Source organism: Phoenix dactylifera, chromosome 1, assembly GCF_051530095.1.
Source record: "Phoenix dactylifera cultivar Ajwa chromosome 1, Ajwa_hap1_PhDact_Kaust_v1.1, whole genome shotgun sequence".
NCBI lineage: Eukaryota > Viridiplantae > Streptophyta > Magnoliopsida > Arecales > Arecaceae > Phoenix > Phoenix dactylifera.
Window position 1 is genome coordinate 7,288,250 of NC_143190.1, and position 18,254 is coordinate 7,306,503.

The 18,254-nt window shown below is 39.8% G+C and overlaps 2 protein-coding genes, 5 non-coding genes and 1 pseudogene across 9 annotated transcripts; 1 reads left to right on the plus strand and 7 right to left on the minus strand.

Annotated features, from left to right (window-relative positions):
- Nucleotides 1-514: 514 nt before the first annotated feature.
- On the plus strand, nt 515-3,094 carry LOC103721169 (CASP-like protein 5C1). 2 transcript variants are annotated; one of them, XM_008811249.4, is made up of 4 exons: nt 515-896; nt 2,467-2,599; nt 2,678-2,817; nt 2,911-3,094. In XM_008811249.4, coding segments are annotated over exons 1-4 (405 nt in total). In that variant the 5' UTR covers nt 515-765; the 3' UTR covers nt 2,912-3,094. The 2 variants fall into 2 exon arrangements, with proteins under 2 accessions (XP_008809471.3, XP_008809470.3); XM_008811248.4 differs by having other exon boundaries at nt 516-896; nt 2,678-3,094.
- On the minus strand, nt 2,236-7,454 carry LOC103721184 (uncharacterized; annotated as a pseudogene). Its single transcript, XR_015976936.1, has one exon. The product of XR_015976936.1 is annotated as an uncharacterized LOC103721184 (transcript).
- On the minus strand, nt 7,353-7,455 carry LOC120104151 (U6 spliceosomal RNA). The gene has a single exon (XR_005506603.1). It is a non-coding gene; the product is annotated as a U6 spliceosomal RNA (small nuclear RNA).
- Nucleotides 7,456-8,401: 946 nt separating this feature from the next.
- On the minus strand, nt 8,402-8,504 carry LOC113462316 (U6 spliceosomal RNA). The gene has a single exon (XR_003384472.2). It is a non-coding gene; the product is annotated as a U6 spliceosomal RNA (small nuclear RNA).
- Nucleotides 8,505-12,219: 3,715 nt separating this feature from the next.
- Nucleotides 12,220-14,615, minus strand: LOC108510979 (uncharacterized). Its single transcript, XM_039114337.2, has one exon. It carries the CDS (start codon nt 14,405-14,407, stop codon nt 12,887-12,889), a length of 1,521 nt encoding a protein of 506 aa, XP_038970265.2. The 5' UTR covers nt 14,408-14,615; the 3' UTR covers nt 12,220-12,886.
- Nucleotides 14,493-14,595, minus strand: LOC113462036 (U6 spliceosomal RNA). Its single transcript, XR_003384273.3, has one exon. It is a non-coding gene; the product is annotated as a U6 spliceosomal RNA (small nuclear RNA).
- Nucleotides 14,616-15,633: 1,018 nt separating the features above from the next.
- LOC113462201 (U6 spliceosomal RNA) lies at nt 15,634-15,736 on the minus strand. The gene has a single exon (XR_003384393.2). It is a non-coding gene; the product is annotated as a U6 spliceosomal RNA (small nuclear RNA).
- A 1,038-nt stretch (nt 15,737-16,774) lies between these two features.
- LOC120104152 (U6 spliceosomal RNA) lies at nt 16,775-16,877 on the minus strand. Its single transcript, XR_005506604.1, has one exon. It is a non-coding gene; the product is annotated as a U6 spliceosomal RNA (small nuclear RNA).
- Between the last annotated feature and the right edge of the window lie 1,377 nt (nt 16,878-18,254).

Below are 18,254 nucleotides of genomic sequence, written 5' to 3' on the forward strand. Positions count from 1 at the left end.
GGGTTGGGGGTGGGTCGTAGGATTGGAAATCCAAAATTATTCAAATTTCAAATGGATCGGGTCGGATCAGGTTAAAATTCAGAAACACAGACGTGGTGCCAAAAATAGAACGGGTCCAATTTTAGAACCTAATCCGGCCACACGGATCCTTTGAAATGGGTCGGATTAGATTTAGTCGGGTTAGGTTGGATCAGATCATGGATCAACCCGACCCATTTGCACCCCCTAAAAAATGCCCAAAACTAAATTTACGCAAATTTTTGGAACTCCCAGGAATAACAGGTGCTTACAATGCTCCGGCAGAACAGAAGACCGGATGGACTTCCAGAGGAAGCCGCACACCAAATTTCCCTGTTCAGCCGACAGCTGACTCCAAAAATCTCATCGATTGGACGAACGTGATCTAAGGAACGACATCCCGTAGAGTCGTCTCTTGGAACAGGTGTCCACTCCATCCCGTAGCACAGGCGTATAGAGAGCTGCCACGTTTACGTTTATAGAGGGAGAAAGAGAAACCAAGTCCCCTTCGGCCCTTCCCCATCTCCACCGCCATCCATCGAAAGCGCCGGTATTCGTTAATTCAGTTCTATAATTACTCTCTCTCCTCGTATTATTTCAATAGTTTTAATTCATGGGAAGAAGAGGCGAGGCGGTGCCGCCGGCGAGAGTCTAAGATGAGCTCGAGTGGCGGGCAGGAGGCAATCGGGGCCATCGATCATAGGCGCCTGCCCTCCTATCGTGTGCCGCCGAGCTGTGGGCCGTCCGATGGATGAGACGCCGGGGTCCGTGGGCACCACCGCCAGCTTGTCCCTCAGGCTGGGGCAGGCCTTATTCTCCTCCGCCTCCCTCCTCTTTATGTCCGTCGGCGTCGAGTTCTACAGCTACACAGCCTTCTGGTGACCCCCCGTCTCCTCTTCTCTTTTATCCAAATTTAGCATTTCTATCCTTTTCCTGCAATAATTTTTGATGGTGGTGTATCAAAATCGCAACTTTAACTCCAAAACCGGTTAAAGATTGCATTTGATTCATAAGCCGCAAGACAATTTGGATTGGAAAGGTCATAGCTTGTCCTGGCTCTTCTGGTAATGAGTGATTGGTATCTGGTTATGAGATGAAGCTTATAAGTGCAATCTAACTGAAAAGTTGACCTCTCCCTTCAGGCATCAGTATGTTTTTCTGTTTGTTGGATGCTTGATATGTCTCGTAAGAATTTCATGATCTTAGAATTTGATCTGTTGTTAGAATTAATTCCACTGAAAAAAAGTTTCAGGTGATCTTCGAATCTAGATGTGGTTATGGAAGTTCTTCTTTATTGGATTTTGCTCCGATCCACCAGATTTTTTTTGTCTTTTTAGAAAATTCCCCCAGGTTTTTGTTGCTATCGAAGAGAAAAGAAAAATATATGTGCATCAGAAACACCTAAAACCTCTAGTTTTATACCGAGTTGGCTAAAATTGACCTAAAGTGGTTTGTAGTCGTTCGATATTAAGGCTTCCATAGAATTGACTTTCAGAGGTAAAACATTTGCCAAATTAAGAATTCTTATTAATTTCCATTAAAAAAAGGAAGAATTCTGACTAAGATGCATTCTTTGCTATTCTTTCTGTTTTCAAGTCTACAATTAGTTTTTATTGCTTTTATATGTTTGTAGAAGTTCCTCGTTTCGGTGGCTTGAAACCTCTCCCCAATTCAAGCACTGAGAAGAGAGATGCCAAACTGCTTCGCAAGGTCCAGTTGGCTTCATCCAGCCTTTGATCTCTGTGAACTCATCAATTGGCATGGAAAGGGAGTAAAAATAGGCCTACATTCCATGATTGAAAAGAGGAAGATACAAGCACCTACTGTGAAATAACAGACCAACCAGTGAACAAGCCACCCTTTTCATTGACTCTATTCTGGATTTATTTTACTAAGTATTCTCACCATTCCTTCCACCTGTGTCCCAGCTCACTATCTTCTCATAAGCCCAAAAATTTAAGGCTAATCAGGTGCAGAAATTTTTTTTTGATGTAGTATGAATTTGGCCTTTCAACATATGGTATTTCATTCATCACCAACTTGAACAGTCTGATATCATAATTCCTATTTAATTTCTCACTATGCTCTCTTTTTCTACTCTGCAAACATCGTATGACAATATTCAGAAGGTCCTTCAGTTTTTCTATATTTCAGTTCTAGAGACCTAACAATATAAGTGAACTTAATGAGCTTGGATTTGTGAGCATTACAAACAACTTGTCCTTATTTAGGTGTATTTGTAAGTGCACAGTATGACAAGAATGTCCCACACAAGCTGTGCTTTATAGGTATGCTATTTAATGTTACAGAAAAATGACATAGATCTCGTGCATTTGAGTTGATTTCTAAAATTAAACTTCAACTCTGTGAAGCGAAGCATTCTTTTCTTTAAATCTAATTAGTGCAATATAGTTGTAAACTCAATTATATATATTGCTGCTGACACAGCTTTCTAGTCACAATCATGGGCTTGGTTATTCCCTGGAGCTGCACACTGGCAATGGTAGACATATATTCTCTTTTTGCTGGATGCCCTCTTCGCCTTCCTCGTGTCATGGTGATTGTAGTCATTGGAGACTGGGTATGTATCCCATATTACCATCAATTCAAAGAATCCATTTTGCATACTTCATCCATGCAATCCTGTGAATTTTGACAGGTCTTATCAGTGCTATCACTCGCAGCAGCTTGTGCAAGTGCCAGTGTTATAGATCTTCTCATCCACATTGATGGGCCCTACTGCCCTACCAAGATTTGTGGCAGATACCAGCTATCTGCAGCAATGGCTTTCTTATCCTGGTTCCTAACTGCTGCCTCTTCTCTTCTCAACCTATGGCTTGTGGCTTCCTGGTGATTGTTCTTGATCAGGCTTTTTTCATTCACTTTTTGTAGAACTTGGATAATAATCTTCTCAAACACCATTCAGCTTCAAGACATTAATTTTGTATATGGCGGCGCTGTGGATGAGCCTTTGGAATTCTCTTCATTGTTCTGAAGAAGAATCATGAAGCGCTTGCTGCTTGTTTGTACTGTAATTAAACAAAGTCTCTCTGTCAATTCATTCAATCACATAAAACATCTCATGGAACAAACTTGTCGACGAAGGAAGAAAAGCAAGCCGAAAAGGAGACGAAGAAATAACTCCCAACCGCATTACTAGCTCAGCTGTGATGCAGCTAGAAGCTCTACATACTTGTGGTGTGGAGATTGGAAGTGCTAATAAGATATGTAAGCAAATCGAGAGGATCAAGAGGAACCTCAAAATCATGATAATTGGTTGCAGAACATACACCATGAACAAGAAAATCTTTGTACTCTGGTCAAATAAACATGGTTAGATCGACTTATATTACTGTTGCTTTCAGTATTTCTAACCATGATATATTTAGATCCCTGTCCTGTTAACTGAAGCGAATAATAGAACTATGATATGCAATGCGTATTTTGGAAGTTCTGTTGAGATCAATCTGTCTCTGTTGGTTGTCAAAAGTTTCAGAGAAGTTTGTTAAACCCACAAGAAATGCAAAATATCTTATTGGTCAAATTCGAAGAGTTCCATTTGAAGGGATTGGCACTTCCCAAGCTGTATTGTATCTGCAACTTCTAGTTTGAGCAGATATGGGTTTGTATTTGAAAGGTAATATTGCATCCATAGATGAAGAACGGCTGTTCATTCTCAGTATAATCTGTGCTTTTTGAGTATACTCATGGCTCGGTTCGGAATTCGGTGGCATGCATTAGATGGACAGATGGTCGAATGAGAAGAAATGCACACATGCAGGGAAGCCCCATATCTTAGTATCACTTGTATTTGATGAATCCCACAGATGACTTAAGTAAGCAGTCAGAAGAATCAAAGGAATGAGAATGGAAAATTCTGCTGTGCCTATTGACAACATGAAAGGTTTAACTCTCCTCTCGATTCGGTGCCAGTGTGATGCTTACTTCATGAACCAATCCCAGTATATCAAAACCAGACTAATTAGGTATTGCCATGTGCCTCGTAGCATTGCTCGATCCTATTTGGATGCTTTGTATCCATTATCCTTGAGTATTATTCTCTCAATGATGGATGATTTGGGAAGGAGAAGGATTATATAATCCTTAGATATCAATTGTCAGGAAGAAATCAAAATCCTTGAAATTGTGAGAGCAGGAAACTCCATGATTTTTTCTTAACTATTCTCTCCATCATTACATCATATCCTAACAAATAGTTTACTAAATTCATTTTTTCTTGACTATTCCCTGTTCGATTTTATCAACTTTAACAACAATCAAACTGTATGCTAGAATTGTCAAGAATTAGTTCATGCAACATAAAATATATTAAAGATACATGCAATAACTTAGCAAAAAAAAAAAGCAAAATAAAATCTTAATCTTATTTGGTCTCCTCCAACAATTTAAGAAGCCCGAACAAACATATCTAATTGATCAACAGCTTAGTCGTAGGACTAGGTAGCTAACTAGAGCAAATGATATTATCATTTTATAAGAAAATGCTCCATTATAATGATTTGCAATATGTTTCAAAACAAAAAGGAAATAATGGTATGTAAAATCACATAATATGTGTGAGTGTGTATTAATAACAAATTTTGTTTTCAAGAGAGGGATGGAGACTAATCCATAGTCATTCAGATCAAAATGGAGTGTCTAGATTTGTTATCATTTGTTTGTAATAGAAATTAATAATTGCTTATCATATATATATATATAATGTCGCATATCTGCATTCATTCATACAAACAATATGTGTGTGGACACATTACAATAAAAAAATACCAATATGGCCAACTTACATGAAATTTGTGAAAAATGCAAAGGTGGCTTAAAAATGCTATTCTTAGATGAGCGATCCATGTCAGCTATCTTAATGCTCCTACATGAAAGCAGAGCCTAACCCGAGTGGTACACAACAATTTTATTGAGGCTTCCTATGTTACCACATATTTTTGACCAAAACTTGAGAATTAAAAATGAGATCATTGGACAAAATGGTCAAGTCAAGATTCCAATTTTTGTTGGTGGCAGATCTTAAACTGACTCAGGCTTTCAACATGTAAGATAATCTATGAGATCTTTATTCCTTTGTCAAACATGTGATCACTACAACATTTCTTTATTAAATCCAACAATTTCCCACCTGATATTGATCTTCCGGGTGCCACAATCAATAATAGCCAACTAATAGCCAACCGAACTCTGAAGAAATAATTCTCTTTAGCATTCCACAAACCCAGAACAAAGGCAAACCCCACAAGTTTCATTACCACTCTAAGCCTAAATCTCAGCCCCCGTCACGACTTCGATTAACAATAACTTGTTTGCTAGATCAATTTATAGGGAGATCATCGATTCCGTCCTGCATACATGCTGATTCTCTGCAAATCAGTTTACAACCTGCTTCCACTTGATACTCCAACATCTGCCATCCTTCTTTAGGCTATACTGTTTCTCTGAACAAGAAGTTGCATTTGCTAGTGTAACAGTTATCTGAAAAGCTTGCCCATAATCCACATTCAGTGGGAAATGCTGTCTCCCTTCTATACTTTCTCATCTACTCCAATATTGCTTCCCATCTAACAGCAGGCTTTGTTATTGAATAGTTGTGAAAAATTCTCCTTAACAATCAAGAAAACTTGTGGAATTCCATCACATCTAACAGCAGGCTTTGCTATTAAATAGTTTGTGGAATTCCATCACATGCACATTGAAGGATGGACAAAAGGAATTCCATAATGTTTGCAGTTAGCCTAATCTTTTTTCAAATGTAAACCCATCTCAAACATCTCATCCTTCAATCTCATCACCTTTTCAACATCCCCTTGCTTCCCATACCCCTGGATGAAGGCAGTATAAACCTTCAAATCAACCTCGAACACTTTCCCGGCCATCTCAGCCTGAAGCTTCAGTGCCTCGTCCATCTCCCCTTCTTCACAGAATCCTCTAATCAACGATTCGTAGCGCTTCCGGCTCGGACGAAGCTCCTCCCTCCTCATCTCGTTCCTCAAAATCCCCAGGCCTTCCACCGCCCTCCCCTTCTCACACATTACGCCGAGCAACTCATCTACAGCCGAGACCCCTATTCCGAAGCCCCGCCTCTTCATATCTTTGTACAAAAGGAGAGCCGAATCAACCTCGCCGGCGTAGCAGTGACCCTTGATCAGAGGCTCGTAGGTGTTCCCGGACGGTTCGATCTCTCTCAGAACCATGTCTCGGAAGAGCTCTTCAGCTCTCTCCGTCTCTCCCGCCTCACAGTAACCACTGATCAAAGTGTTGAAGGCCATGATGTCGGGTTTGATTCCTTTTGCCGCCATTTCTTCCCACAATTTCCTCGCTTCTTCGATCCTTGCTATAAGTGAAAACATTTGGCTCGCATTTGAACATCTCCATCTCTTTTCGGATCTCTTCCGATCTCTCCAACTTCCCTTCTCGGTAGAGCGCGAGAAGAAGGGTGTTGAAAGTCTGAACTTTGGGAGAAACCCTGATCGTAACCGCAACTCCATTGCCATCCTTGGGTTTGAAGATTTCTTCGTAGATCTCAAATCCCGCATCCGATGCCCGCGCCCGAGATACCGATCGGATCAGCGAGTTGGAGGTGCCGATCTCCGGTTGGATCCCGCGGGATCGGAGAATCCGGACGATCTGGACCGCCCGGTCGAGCCTCTTGGCCTGGAGGTAGGCTCGGATCAAAAGGTCGAACACGAAGGGGGTGGAGTCGAAGGCCCGGTAAGTTTTCGCTAGCGCTTCGAAGATCTCCGGCGGCCGGCCGGTGTCGGCGCCGCCTGCGGCCGCGGAGGAGGGGTCATGGGAGCGGATGGCGGACTGGAGGAGGGAGAGGGCGGCGGGGCGGAGGCGGCGGCGGGCGAGGACGTGGGCGGCGGCGGCGAGGGAGTGGAGGTCGTGGCGGCAGAGAAAATGGCGCTGGGTCCAAAGGAAAAATCGGAGGGCGAGGTGGGGGCGGTTGCGGACGCGGCGGAGGATCTCGGCGGCCTGGGCGGCGGAGGATCTCGGCGGCCTGGTACACGGATTTAAGGAAGCTCCACCGGCTCTTGGATCGCTGCTCCCTTAGGATAGAGACCGCCGTGGAGATTATCGTTTCATCCTCTCCGTCGGATGGTGGTGGAGGGGACGCTGACGGAGTGATGGATGGATGTGATGATGAGGAAAGGGGGAAGGTTTTGGTGGCGTTTGGGATGGAGAGAGGGAGGAGGAGGGTTCTGGTTCTTCCTCCTTGGATGGCCATGCCACCGGAGATTGTACCACTATGGAATGGGTGATGGAAACTGGAGGACTATTAGAGGGTGCAAAATGGAAAATAAGGAAAAAAAAATTTGGACCATTTCTCGATTTATGCGTGTCATCCTTGCGCAGGGGCCATGCTAATCTTCTCTGTATCGTTCCAATTTTATCGGATGTCTCCGAAGAGACACCATGTCATGAAATGAAAACTATTATATACAGTTGGTTATTACTAACATCAGCCAATGTGGGACTATTCCTTAATATATTATCTCTTTAGATAGATAGAGGTTGATTTCAGTTTGAATATGCCCAAATTTCTAGTTGGTTCATAATATTGAAAATACCATCTTGCAAGAAAATAGTATCTAAGCTAGTGCTTAATTATTACTTTAAATAAAATGCATGATCCATCTTCTATTAGTTATTGGAGAAAAAAATAATATATAATAAATCTATAAGATATTGCGCATATATATATATATATAAATATATAAATAAAGAGAGAGAGTATCCTTGTTCCAATGGAAGAGAGGAAGGGTTTAGAAGGGGATGAGAAGGGTTTTGGTTCCACATTCATGATAGATGAGATAAAAGATAGGCTTGCAATGGAAAATTGAATTTTAGTAAAAACAAATATACTAAGGACATGGTGAAAAATAAAAGATTGATAGAAGATGTATCTCATGTTATTGTTAGTGTATCTCATGTTTTTATACTCAAAAAGTAGGGAAACTACTTAGTGAGGATTAGATGGAAGGCTAAATGGAAAGGAAGGGCATCTTTTTTTTTTTTGTAGTTTACGTGGAACTGAAAGAATCAAAAAGAGGCTTATAAGAGGCTCGGATATTTTAACTACAACAATTTGGCAAAAAATTTAGAAAGCTCTATTGGCTAGAGATTCTATTAGCATAGTTAGATTGGTTGTTTGCAGCGAAGACTGAATTCATGGATGAAATTTTGAAGTTTAAATAATGTAATGATTTTGTTTTACCTGTATTTGATTATCTCAGCAAAATTCTCACACCGCATTCCATTTCTGGCTCCCTTCAAATATATGAAAGGATTTGTTGTCCTAATTATGACCTACCATATATTTATCGTATACAAGATGTGTGATAGAAAGAAGGGAAAAAAAAATTTGGACCATTTCTCGATTTATGCGTGTCATCCTTGCGCAGGGGCCATGCTAATCTTCTCTGTATCGTTCCAATTTTATCGGATGTCTCCGAAGAGACACCATATAGTATAATGAAAACTATTATATATAGTTGGTTATTTCTAACATCGACCGATGTGGGACTATTCTTTAATATATTATCTCTTTAGCTGAGACACAGATTGATTTCAGTTTGCATATGTCCAAATGTCTATCTAGTTCAGAATATTGAAAAAAGGTACGAAAATTACTTAGACTGAGGATTAGATGGAAGTTTAAATGGAAAGGAAGTGCATCTTTTTTTTTTTTTTGTGGTTTATGTAGAGATGAAAGAATCAAGAAGAGTTTTCGGAGAGGCTCGGATATTTTAACTACAGCAATTTGGTAAAAGATTTGGAAAGAGGGAAAACAAAAAATTCTAATTTCGAAGCGAAACTATACTCTTTATTGGCTATTGAGATTCTATTGGCGATTTGGCATAGTTAGATTGGTTGTTTTGTATTGAACACTGAATTTGTGGACGAAATTTTAAAGTTTAAATTATGTAATGATTTTGTTTTACTTGTATTTGATGATCTTAACAAAATTCTCACACGGTATACCAGTTCTTGCTCCCTTCAAATCTATGAAAGGATTTGCTGTCCTAATTATGACCTACCATATATTAACCATATATTTCAACTGGTAATATTGCACTGCTTAAACACAACCTGTGGCCAATTCTTTGTACTTGTTTTTTAAGATTTAGACACATAATTCAAACTGTTGGAGCTCTTAAGTATCTATTTTTTTTTTAAAAAAAAACACACACACTGTTTAATGTACTTTTTCTTTTCTCAGGTCACCTAAGCCACCTGAAAAGTTTAATGTACTTGGCTAGTGGCCTCGCCTAGTGAAGGAACCCAGATAAAGATGAATGTTGGTTTGTTGGTATTCTTTTGGGGGGCCCAAGTTTACTGTATCGGTATGCTCTTCAGAGCACACAGTTGATGCCAAGATGCAGAGAATTTTGTTCTCCACCATCCCCTGGGGTTGTTCCCCGCAAGGAAAACTAATCCTTTTTAGAAACCATCTAGTGAGTGAGTGCATTAGCAAAGATGATGATGCCCAAGAACAGCATCTATCCATCATCAAGGCCACTAGGAATATCGGAGTACAAAGGATAGCCAAGAGATGCAATTCTATCTAGTTGGCTTGGGTCTAGGTCTGGTAGCCAAAAATTAGATCGGGCGAGGTGTAAATTGATTGGGTCCATTTGAGTAATGAGTTTGTATATTATTGAGGTTGAATTTTGGACAATTTTAGGTTAAGAATGGTTTTGTTTGGAGTAAAGAGGTTGAGCGTGAGACCGCTTTCCCTGGGTTGAAGCCATTTTGCGCCATTTTTCACTAAAATGGACTCTAGTGAGATCAGCTCCACTTCTGGTCAAAATGGACGCAATTTGAGTTCGGATGTCCAGTTATGGGCAACTAAGGGGGCATTAAATCTAAATCTTGTGACTTCAGTTTGAATATCTGAACTTTTTTAATTGGGTCATAGAACATTGCTTCGAGCTTTATTGGATTTGAATTCAATTCTCTAATTGGCTTGGATCCAAACAAACGAGAACTTAGGTAGCCATGTTAGTAGTTTTCCTTTAATTAGAGGAGATCATCGGTTTGTATCTTGATAGTCCGAATCTTCAAAAATGCTAAAAGATTTTCAAAATGCTAGAAACGAAGCGAGTAATAGAACTATGATATGCAATACATATTTTGGAAGTTCTGTTGGGATCAACCTGTCTCTGTTGGTTGCCAAAAGTTTCAGAGAAGTTTGTTAAATCCACAAGAAATGCAAAATATCTTATTGGTCAAATTCTAAGAGTTCCATATGAAGGGATTGGCACTTCCCAAGCTGTATTGTATCTGCGACTTCTAGTTTGAGCAGATATAGGTTTGTGTTTGAAAGGTAATATTGCATCCATAGATGAAAGAACTGCTGTTCATTCTCAGTATAATCTGTGCTTTTTGAGTAGACTCATGGCTCGGTTCAGAATTCCGTGGCATGCATAAGATGGACAGATGGTGGAATGAGAAGAAGAAATGCACACAGGCAGGGAGCTCCCATATCTTTGTATCACTTGTATTTGATTAATCCCATGGATAACTTAAGCAAGCAGTCAGAAGATTCAGAAGGAATGAGAATGGAAAATTCTGCTGTGCCTATCGACAACATGAAAGGTTTAATTCTCCTCTCGATTCGGTGCCAGTGTGATGCTTGCTTCATGAACTAATCCCAGTATATCATACTAACTCTTGAAAACCAGACTAATTAGGTATTGCCATGTGCCTCGTAGCATTGCTTGATCCTATTTGGATGCTTTGTATCCATTATCCTTGAGTATTATTCTCTCAATGATGGATGATTTGGGAAGGAGAAGGATTATATAATCCTTAGATATCAATTGTCAGGAAGAAATCAAAATCCTTGAAATTGTGAGAGCAGGAAACTCCATGATTTTTTCTTAACTATTCTCTCCATCATTACATCATATCCTAACAAATAGTTTACTAAATTCATTTTTTTCTTGACTATTCCCTGTTCGATTTTATCAACTTTAACAACAATCAAACTGTATGCTAGAATTGTCAAGAATTAGTTCATGCAACATAAAATATATTAAAGATACATGCAATAACTTAGCAAAAAAAAAGCAAAATATAATCTTAATCTCATTTGGTCTCCTCCAACAATTTAAGGGCTCGTTTGGTTCGCGGGAAGCATTTTCCTTCCTAGGAATATGATTCCTGGGAAACAAATTCCTAGGAAGAGGATGCCTAGGAAAGTATTTTTGGCATGTTTGGTTGACCATGGGAAAGTGACAAATTTCCAAGGTGCTTATGTTTGGTTGGCCATCCACTTTCCTAGGAAAGTTATATATAATTCCTATTATGCCCTTAATAAAAATTAGGTTTTTAATGCCACTTTAATGCTTCTTTAATACTGAAGGGACTTTTTGGGAAAAAGTAAAAATGAAGTGATTCCCGCCTCATGGGAAAGTAACTTTCCCATGTTTCTCATGGGAAAGACTTTCCCATGAAATGTGGGAATCACATTCCCATGGGAATACAACTTTTCCTTCTCTCTCCTTTGAAAACTCCAACCAAACAAGAGGCATCTCATTACTTTCCCGTTGACCACACTTTCCCCCCTTCTTTTTCCGCGAACCAAACGAGCCCTAAGAAGCCCGAACAAACATATCTAATTGATCAACAGCTTAGTCGTAGGACTAGGTAGCTAATTAGAGCAAATGATATTATTATTTTATAAGAAAATGCTCCATTATAATGATTTGCAATATGTTTCAAGAGAGGAATGGAGACTAATCCATAGTCATTCAGATCAAAATGGAGTGTCTAGATTTGCTATCATTTGTTTCACATAGAAATTAATAATTGCTTATCATATATAATGTCGCATATCTGCATTCATTCATACAAACAATATGTGTGTGGACACATTACAATAAAAAAATATCAATATGGCCAACTTACAAGAAATATGTGAAAAATGCAAAGGTGGCTTAAAAATGCTTTCTTAGATGAGTGATCCATGTCAGCTACCTTAATGCTCCTACATGAAAGCAGAGCTTAACCCGAGTGGTACCTAACAATTTTACTGAGGCTTCCTATGCGACCACATATTTTTGACCAAAACTTGAAAATTAAAAATGAGATCATTGGACTAAATGGTCAAGTCAAGATTCCAATTTTTGCTGGTGGCAGATCTTAAACTGACTCAGGCTTTCAACATGCAAGATAATCTATGAGGTCTTTATTCCTTTGTCAAACATGTGATCACTACAACATTTCTTTATTAAATCCACCAATTTCCCACCTGATATTTATCTTCCGGGTTCCACAATCAATAATAGCCAACCAAACTCTGAAGAAATGATTCTCTTTAGCATTTCACAAACCCAGAACAACGGCCCGTCACGACTTCGATTAATAATAACTTGTTTGCTAGATCAATTCATAGGGAGATCATCGATTCGGTCCTGCATACATGCTGATTCTCTGCAAATCAGTTTACAACCTGCTCCCACTTGAACTCCAACATCTGCCATCCTTCTTTAGGTTATACTGTTTCTCTGAACAACAAGTTGCATTTGCTAGTGTAACAGTTATCTGAAAAGCTTGCCCATAATCCACATTCAGTGGGAAATGCTGTCTCCCTCTTATACTTTCTCATCTACTCCAATATTGCTTCTCATCTAACAGTAGGCTTTGTTATTGAATAGTTGTGAAAATATCTCCTTAACAATCAAGAAAACTTGTGGAATTCCATCACATCTAACAGCAGGCTTTGCTATTAAATAGTTGTGCAGATTTCTTCTTAACAATCAAGAAAACTTGTGGAATTCCATCACATCCACATTGAAGGATGGACAAAAGGAATTCCATAATGTTTGCAGTTAGCCTAATCTTTTTTCAAATGTAAACCCATCTCAAGCATCTCATCCTTCAATCTCATCACCTTTTCAACATCCCCTTGCTTCCCATACCCCTGGATAAAGGCAGTATAAACCTTCAAATCAACCTCGAACCCTTTCCCGGCCATCTCAGCCTGAAGCTTGAGTGCCTCCTCCATCTCCCCTTCTTCACAGAATCCTCTAATCAACGATTCGTAGCTCTTCCGGCTCGGACGAAGCTCCTCCCTCCTCATCTCGTCCCTCAAAATTCCCAGGCCTTCCACCACCCTCCCCTTCTCACACATTACGCCGAGCAACTCATCTACAGCCGAGACTCCTATTCCGAAGCCCCTCCTCTTCACATCTTTGTACAAAAGGAGAGCCGAATCAACCTCGCCGGCGTAGCAGTGACCCTTGATCAGATGCTCGTAAGTGTTCCCGGACGGTTCGATCTCTCTCAGAACCATGTCTCGGAAGAGCTCTTCAGCTCTCTCCGTCTCTCCCGCCTCACAGTAACCACTGATCAAAGTGTTGAAGGCCATGATGTCGGGTTTGATTCCTTTTGCCGCCATTTCTTCCCACAATTTCCTCGCTTCTTCGATCCTTCCCTCGTCGCAGAACCCCGCCATTAGAATGCTATAAGTGAAAACATTTGGCTCGCATTTGAACATCTCCATCTCTTTTCGGATCTCTTCCGATCTCTCCAACTTCCCTTCTCGGTAGAGCGCGAGAAGAAGGGTGTTGAAAGTCTGAACTTTGGGAGAAACCCTGATCGTAACCGCAACTCCATTGCCATCCTTGGGTTTGAAGATTTCTTCGTAGATCTCAAATCCCGCATCCGATCCCCGCGCCCGAGATACCGATCGGATCAGCGAGTTGGAGGTGCCGATCTCCGGTTGGATCCCGCGGGATCGGAGAATCCGGACGATCTGGACCGCCCGATCGAGCCTCTTGGCCTGGAGGTAGGCTCGGATCAAAAGGTCGAACACGAAGGGGGCGGAGTCGAAGGCCCGGTAAGTTTTCGCTAGCGCTTCGAAGATCTCCGGCGGCCGGCCGGTGTCGGCGCCGCCTGCGGCCGCGGAGGAGGGGTCATGGGAGCGGATGGCGGACTGGAGGAGGGAGAGGGCGGCGGGGCGGAGGCGCCCGCGGGCGAGGACGTGGGCGGCGGCGGCGAGGGAGTGGAGGTCGTGGCGGCAGAGAAAGTGGCGCTGGGTCCAAAGGAAAAATCGGAGGGCGAGGTGGGGGCGGTTGCGGACGCGGCGGAGGATCTCGGCGGCCTGGGCGGCGGAGAATCCCGCGGGGTGGTACACGGATTTAAGGAAGCTCCACCGGCTCTTGGATCGCTGCTCCCTTAGGATAGAGACCGCCGTGGAGATTATCGTTTCATCCTCTCCGTCGGATAGTGGTGGATGGGACACTGACGGAGTGATGGATGGATGTGATGATGAGGAAAGGGGGAAGGTTTTGGTGGCGTTTGGGATGGAGAGCGGGAGGAGGAGGGTTCTGGTTCTTCCTCCTTGGATGGCCATGCCACCGGAGATTGTACCACTATGGAATGGGTAATGGAAACTGGAGGACTATTGGAGGGTGCAAAATGGAAAATGAGGGAAAAAAAAAAATTTGGACCATTTCTCGATTTATGCGTGTCATCCTTGCGCAGGGGCCATGCTAATCTTCTCTGTATCGTTCCAATTTTATCGGATGTCTCTGAAGAGACACCACATGGTGGAATGAAAACTATTATATATGGTTAGTTGTTTCTACCGTCAACCGATGTGGGACTATTCCTTAATATATTATCTAAGAGGTTGATTTCAATTTGAATATGCCCAAATTTCTATTTGGTTCATAATATTGAAAATATTATCTTGCAAGAAAATAGTATCTAAACTAGTGCTTAATTATCACTTTAAATAAAATGCGTGATAGATCTTCTATTAGTTATTGGAGAAAAAAATAATATATAATAAAACTACAAGATATTGCGCATATATATATATATATATATATAGAGAGAGAGAGAGAGAGAGAGAGAGAGAGAGAGAGAGAGAGAGAGAGAGAGAGAGAGAGAGAGAGAGAGTACGCTTGTTCCAATGGAAGAGAGAAAAGGTTTTAGAGGGAATGAGAAGGGTTTTGGACCTTTTGGTTCCACATTCAAGTCATGGTAGATGAGATAAAAGATAGGCTTGCAATGGAAAATTGAATTTTAGTAAAACAAATATATTAAGGACATGGTGAAAAATAAAAGATTAATAGAAGATGTATCTCATGTTATTGTTAGTGTATCTCATGTTTTTATACTAAAAAGGTAGGGAAATTACTTAGTGAGGATTATATAGAAGGTTAAAGGGAAAGGGAGGGCAACTTTTTTTGTGTGGTTTATGTAGAGCTGAAAGAATCAAGAAGAGGCTTTTGACAGGCTCGGATATTTTAACTACAACAATTTAGTAAAAGATTTGGAAAGGGAGAAAGCAAAAAATTTTAATTTTGAAGTGAAAGTATATTCTCTATTGGCTATTGAGATTCTTTTGGCATAGTTAGATTGATTGTTTGCAGTGAAGACTAAATTTATGGATGAAATTTTGAAGTTTAAATAATGTAATGATTTTGTTTTACTTGTATTTGATGATCTCAGCAAAATTCTCACACCGCATACCTTTTCCGGCTCCCTTCAAATATATGAAAGGATTTGTGGTCCCAATTATGACCTACCATATATTTATCATATACAAGGCGTATGATAGAAAAAAGGGAAAAAAATTTGGACCATTTTTCGATTTATGCGTGTCATCCTTGGGCAGGGGCCATGCTAATCTTCTCTGTATCGTTCCAATTTTATCGGATGTCTCCGAAGAAACACCATATAGTATAATGAAAACTATTATATATAGTTGGTTGTTTCTAACATCGACCGATATGGGACTATTCTTTAATATATTATCTCTTTAGCTGAGACAGAGATTGATTTCATCTTGCATGTGCCCAAATGTCTATTTGGTTCAAAATATGGAAAATACCATCTTACAAGAAAATAGTATCTAAAGTAGTGTTTAATCATTATTTTAAATAAAATGCATGATAGATCTTCTATTAGTTATTGGAGAAAAAAATAATATATAATATAACTACAAGATATTCCGCATACCTATATATATATATATATATATATATATATATATATATATAGAGAGAGAGAGAGAGAGAGAGAGAGAGAGAGAGAGAGAGAGAGAGAGAGAGAGAGAGAGAGAATATGAGAATATGCTTGTTCCAATGGAAGAGAGGAAGGGTTTTAGAGGGGATGAGAAGGGTTTTGGTTCCACATTCAAGTCATGGTTGATGAGATAAAAGATAGGCTTGCAATGGAAAATTGAATTTTAGTAAACACAAATATATTAAGGACATGGTGAAAAATAAAAGATTAATAGAAGATGTATCTCATGTTATTGTTAGTGTATCTCATGTTTTTATACTAAAAAGGTAGGGAAATTACTTAGTGAGGATTAGATGGAAGGTGAAATGGAAAGGAAGGGCATCTTTTTTTTGTAGTTTATGTAGAGCTCAAAGAATCAAGAAGAGGCTTCTGAGAGGCTCGGATATTTTAACTACAACAATTTGGTAAAAGATTTAGAAAGAGAGAAAGTATATTCTCTATTGGCTATTGAAATTCTATTAGCATAGTTAGATTGGTTGTTTGAGCGAAGACTGAATTCATGGATGAAATTTTGAAGTTTAAATAATGTAATGATTTTGTTTTACCTATATTTGATTATCTCAGCAAAATTCTCACACCGCATACCATTTCTGGCTCCCTTCAAATATATGAAAGGATTTGCTGTCCTAATTATGACCTACCATATATTTATCATATACAAGATGTATGATAGAAAGAAGGGAAAAAAAATTTGGACCATTTCTCGATTTATGCGTGTCATCCTTGCGCAGGGGCCATGCTAATCTTCTCTGTATCGTTCCAATTTTATCGGATGTCTCCGAAGAGACACCATATAGTATAATGAAAACTATTATATATAGTTGGTTGTTTCTAACATCGACCAATGTGGGACTATTCTTTAATATATTATCTCTTTAGCTGAGACACAGATTGATTTCAGTTTGCATATGTCTAAATGTCTATCTGGTTCAGAATATTGAAAAAAAGTACGAAAATTACTTAGACTGAGGATTAGATGGAAGTTTAAATGGAAAGGAAGTGCATCTTTTTTTTTGTGGTTTATGTAGAGATGAAAGAATCAAGAAGAGTTTTCGGAGAGGCTCGGATATTTTAACTACAGCAATTTGGTAAAAGATTTGGAAAGAGGGAAAGCAAAAAATTCTAATTTTGAAGCGAAACTATACTCTTTATTGGCTATTGAGATTCTATTGGCGATTTGGCATAGTTAGATTGGTTGTTTGTAGTGAAGACTGAATTTGTGGATGAAATTTTGAAGTTTAAATAATGTAATGATTTTGCTTTACTTGTATTTGATGATCTCAGCAAAATTCTCACACTGTATACCATTTCTTGCTCCCTTCAAATCTATGAAAGGATTTGCTGTCCTAATTATGACCTACCATATATTAATCATATATTTCAACTGGTAATATTGCACTGCTTAAACACAACCTGTGGCCAATTCTTTGTACTTGTTTTTTAAGATTTAGACACATAATTCAAACTGTTGGAGCTCTTAAGTATCTATTTTTTTTTAAAAAAAAAACACACACACTGTTTAATGTACTTTTTCTTTTCTCAGGTCACCTAAGCCACCTGAAAAGTTTAATGTACTTGGCTAGTGGCCTCGCCTAGTGAAGGAACCCAGATAAAGATGAATGTTGGTTTGTTGGTATTCTTTTGGGGGGCCCAAGTTTACTGTATCGGTATGCTCTTCAGAGCACACAGTTGATGCCAAGATGCAGAGAATTTTGTTCTCCACCATCCCCTGGGGTTGTTCCCCGCAAGGAAAACTAATCCTTTTTAGAAACCATCTAGTGAGTGAGTGCATTAGCAAAGATGATGATGCCCAAGAACAGCATCTATCCGTCATCAAGGCCACTAGGAATATCGGAGTACAAAGTATAGCCGAGAGATGCAATTCTATCTAGTTGGCTTGGGTCTAGGTCTGGTAGCCAAAAATTAGATCGGGCGAGGTGTAAATTGATTGGGTCCATTTGAGTAATGAGTTTGTATATTATTGAGGTTGAATTTTGGACAATTTTAGGTTAAGAATGGTTTTGTTTGGAGTAAAGAGGTTGAGCGCGAGACCGCTTTCCCTGGGTTGAAGCCATTTTGCGCCATTTTTCACTAAAATGGACTCTAGTGAGATCAAGCTCCACTTCTGGTCAAAATGGACGCAAATTGAGTTCGGATGTCCAGTT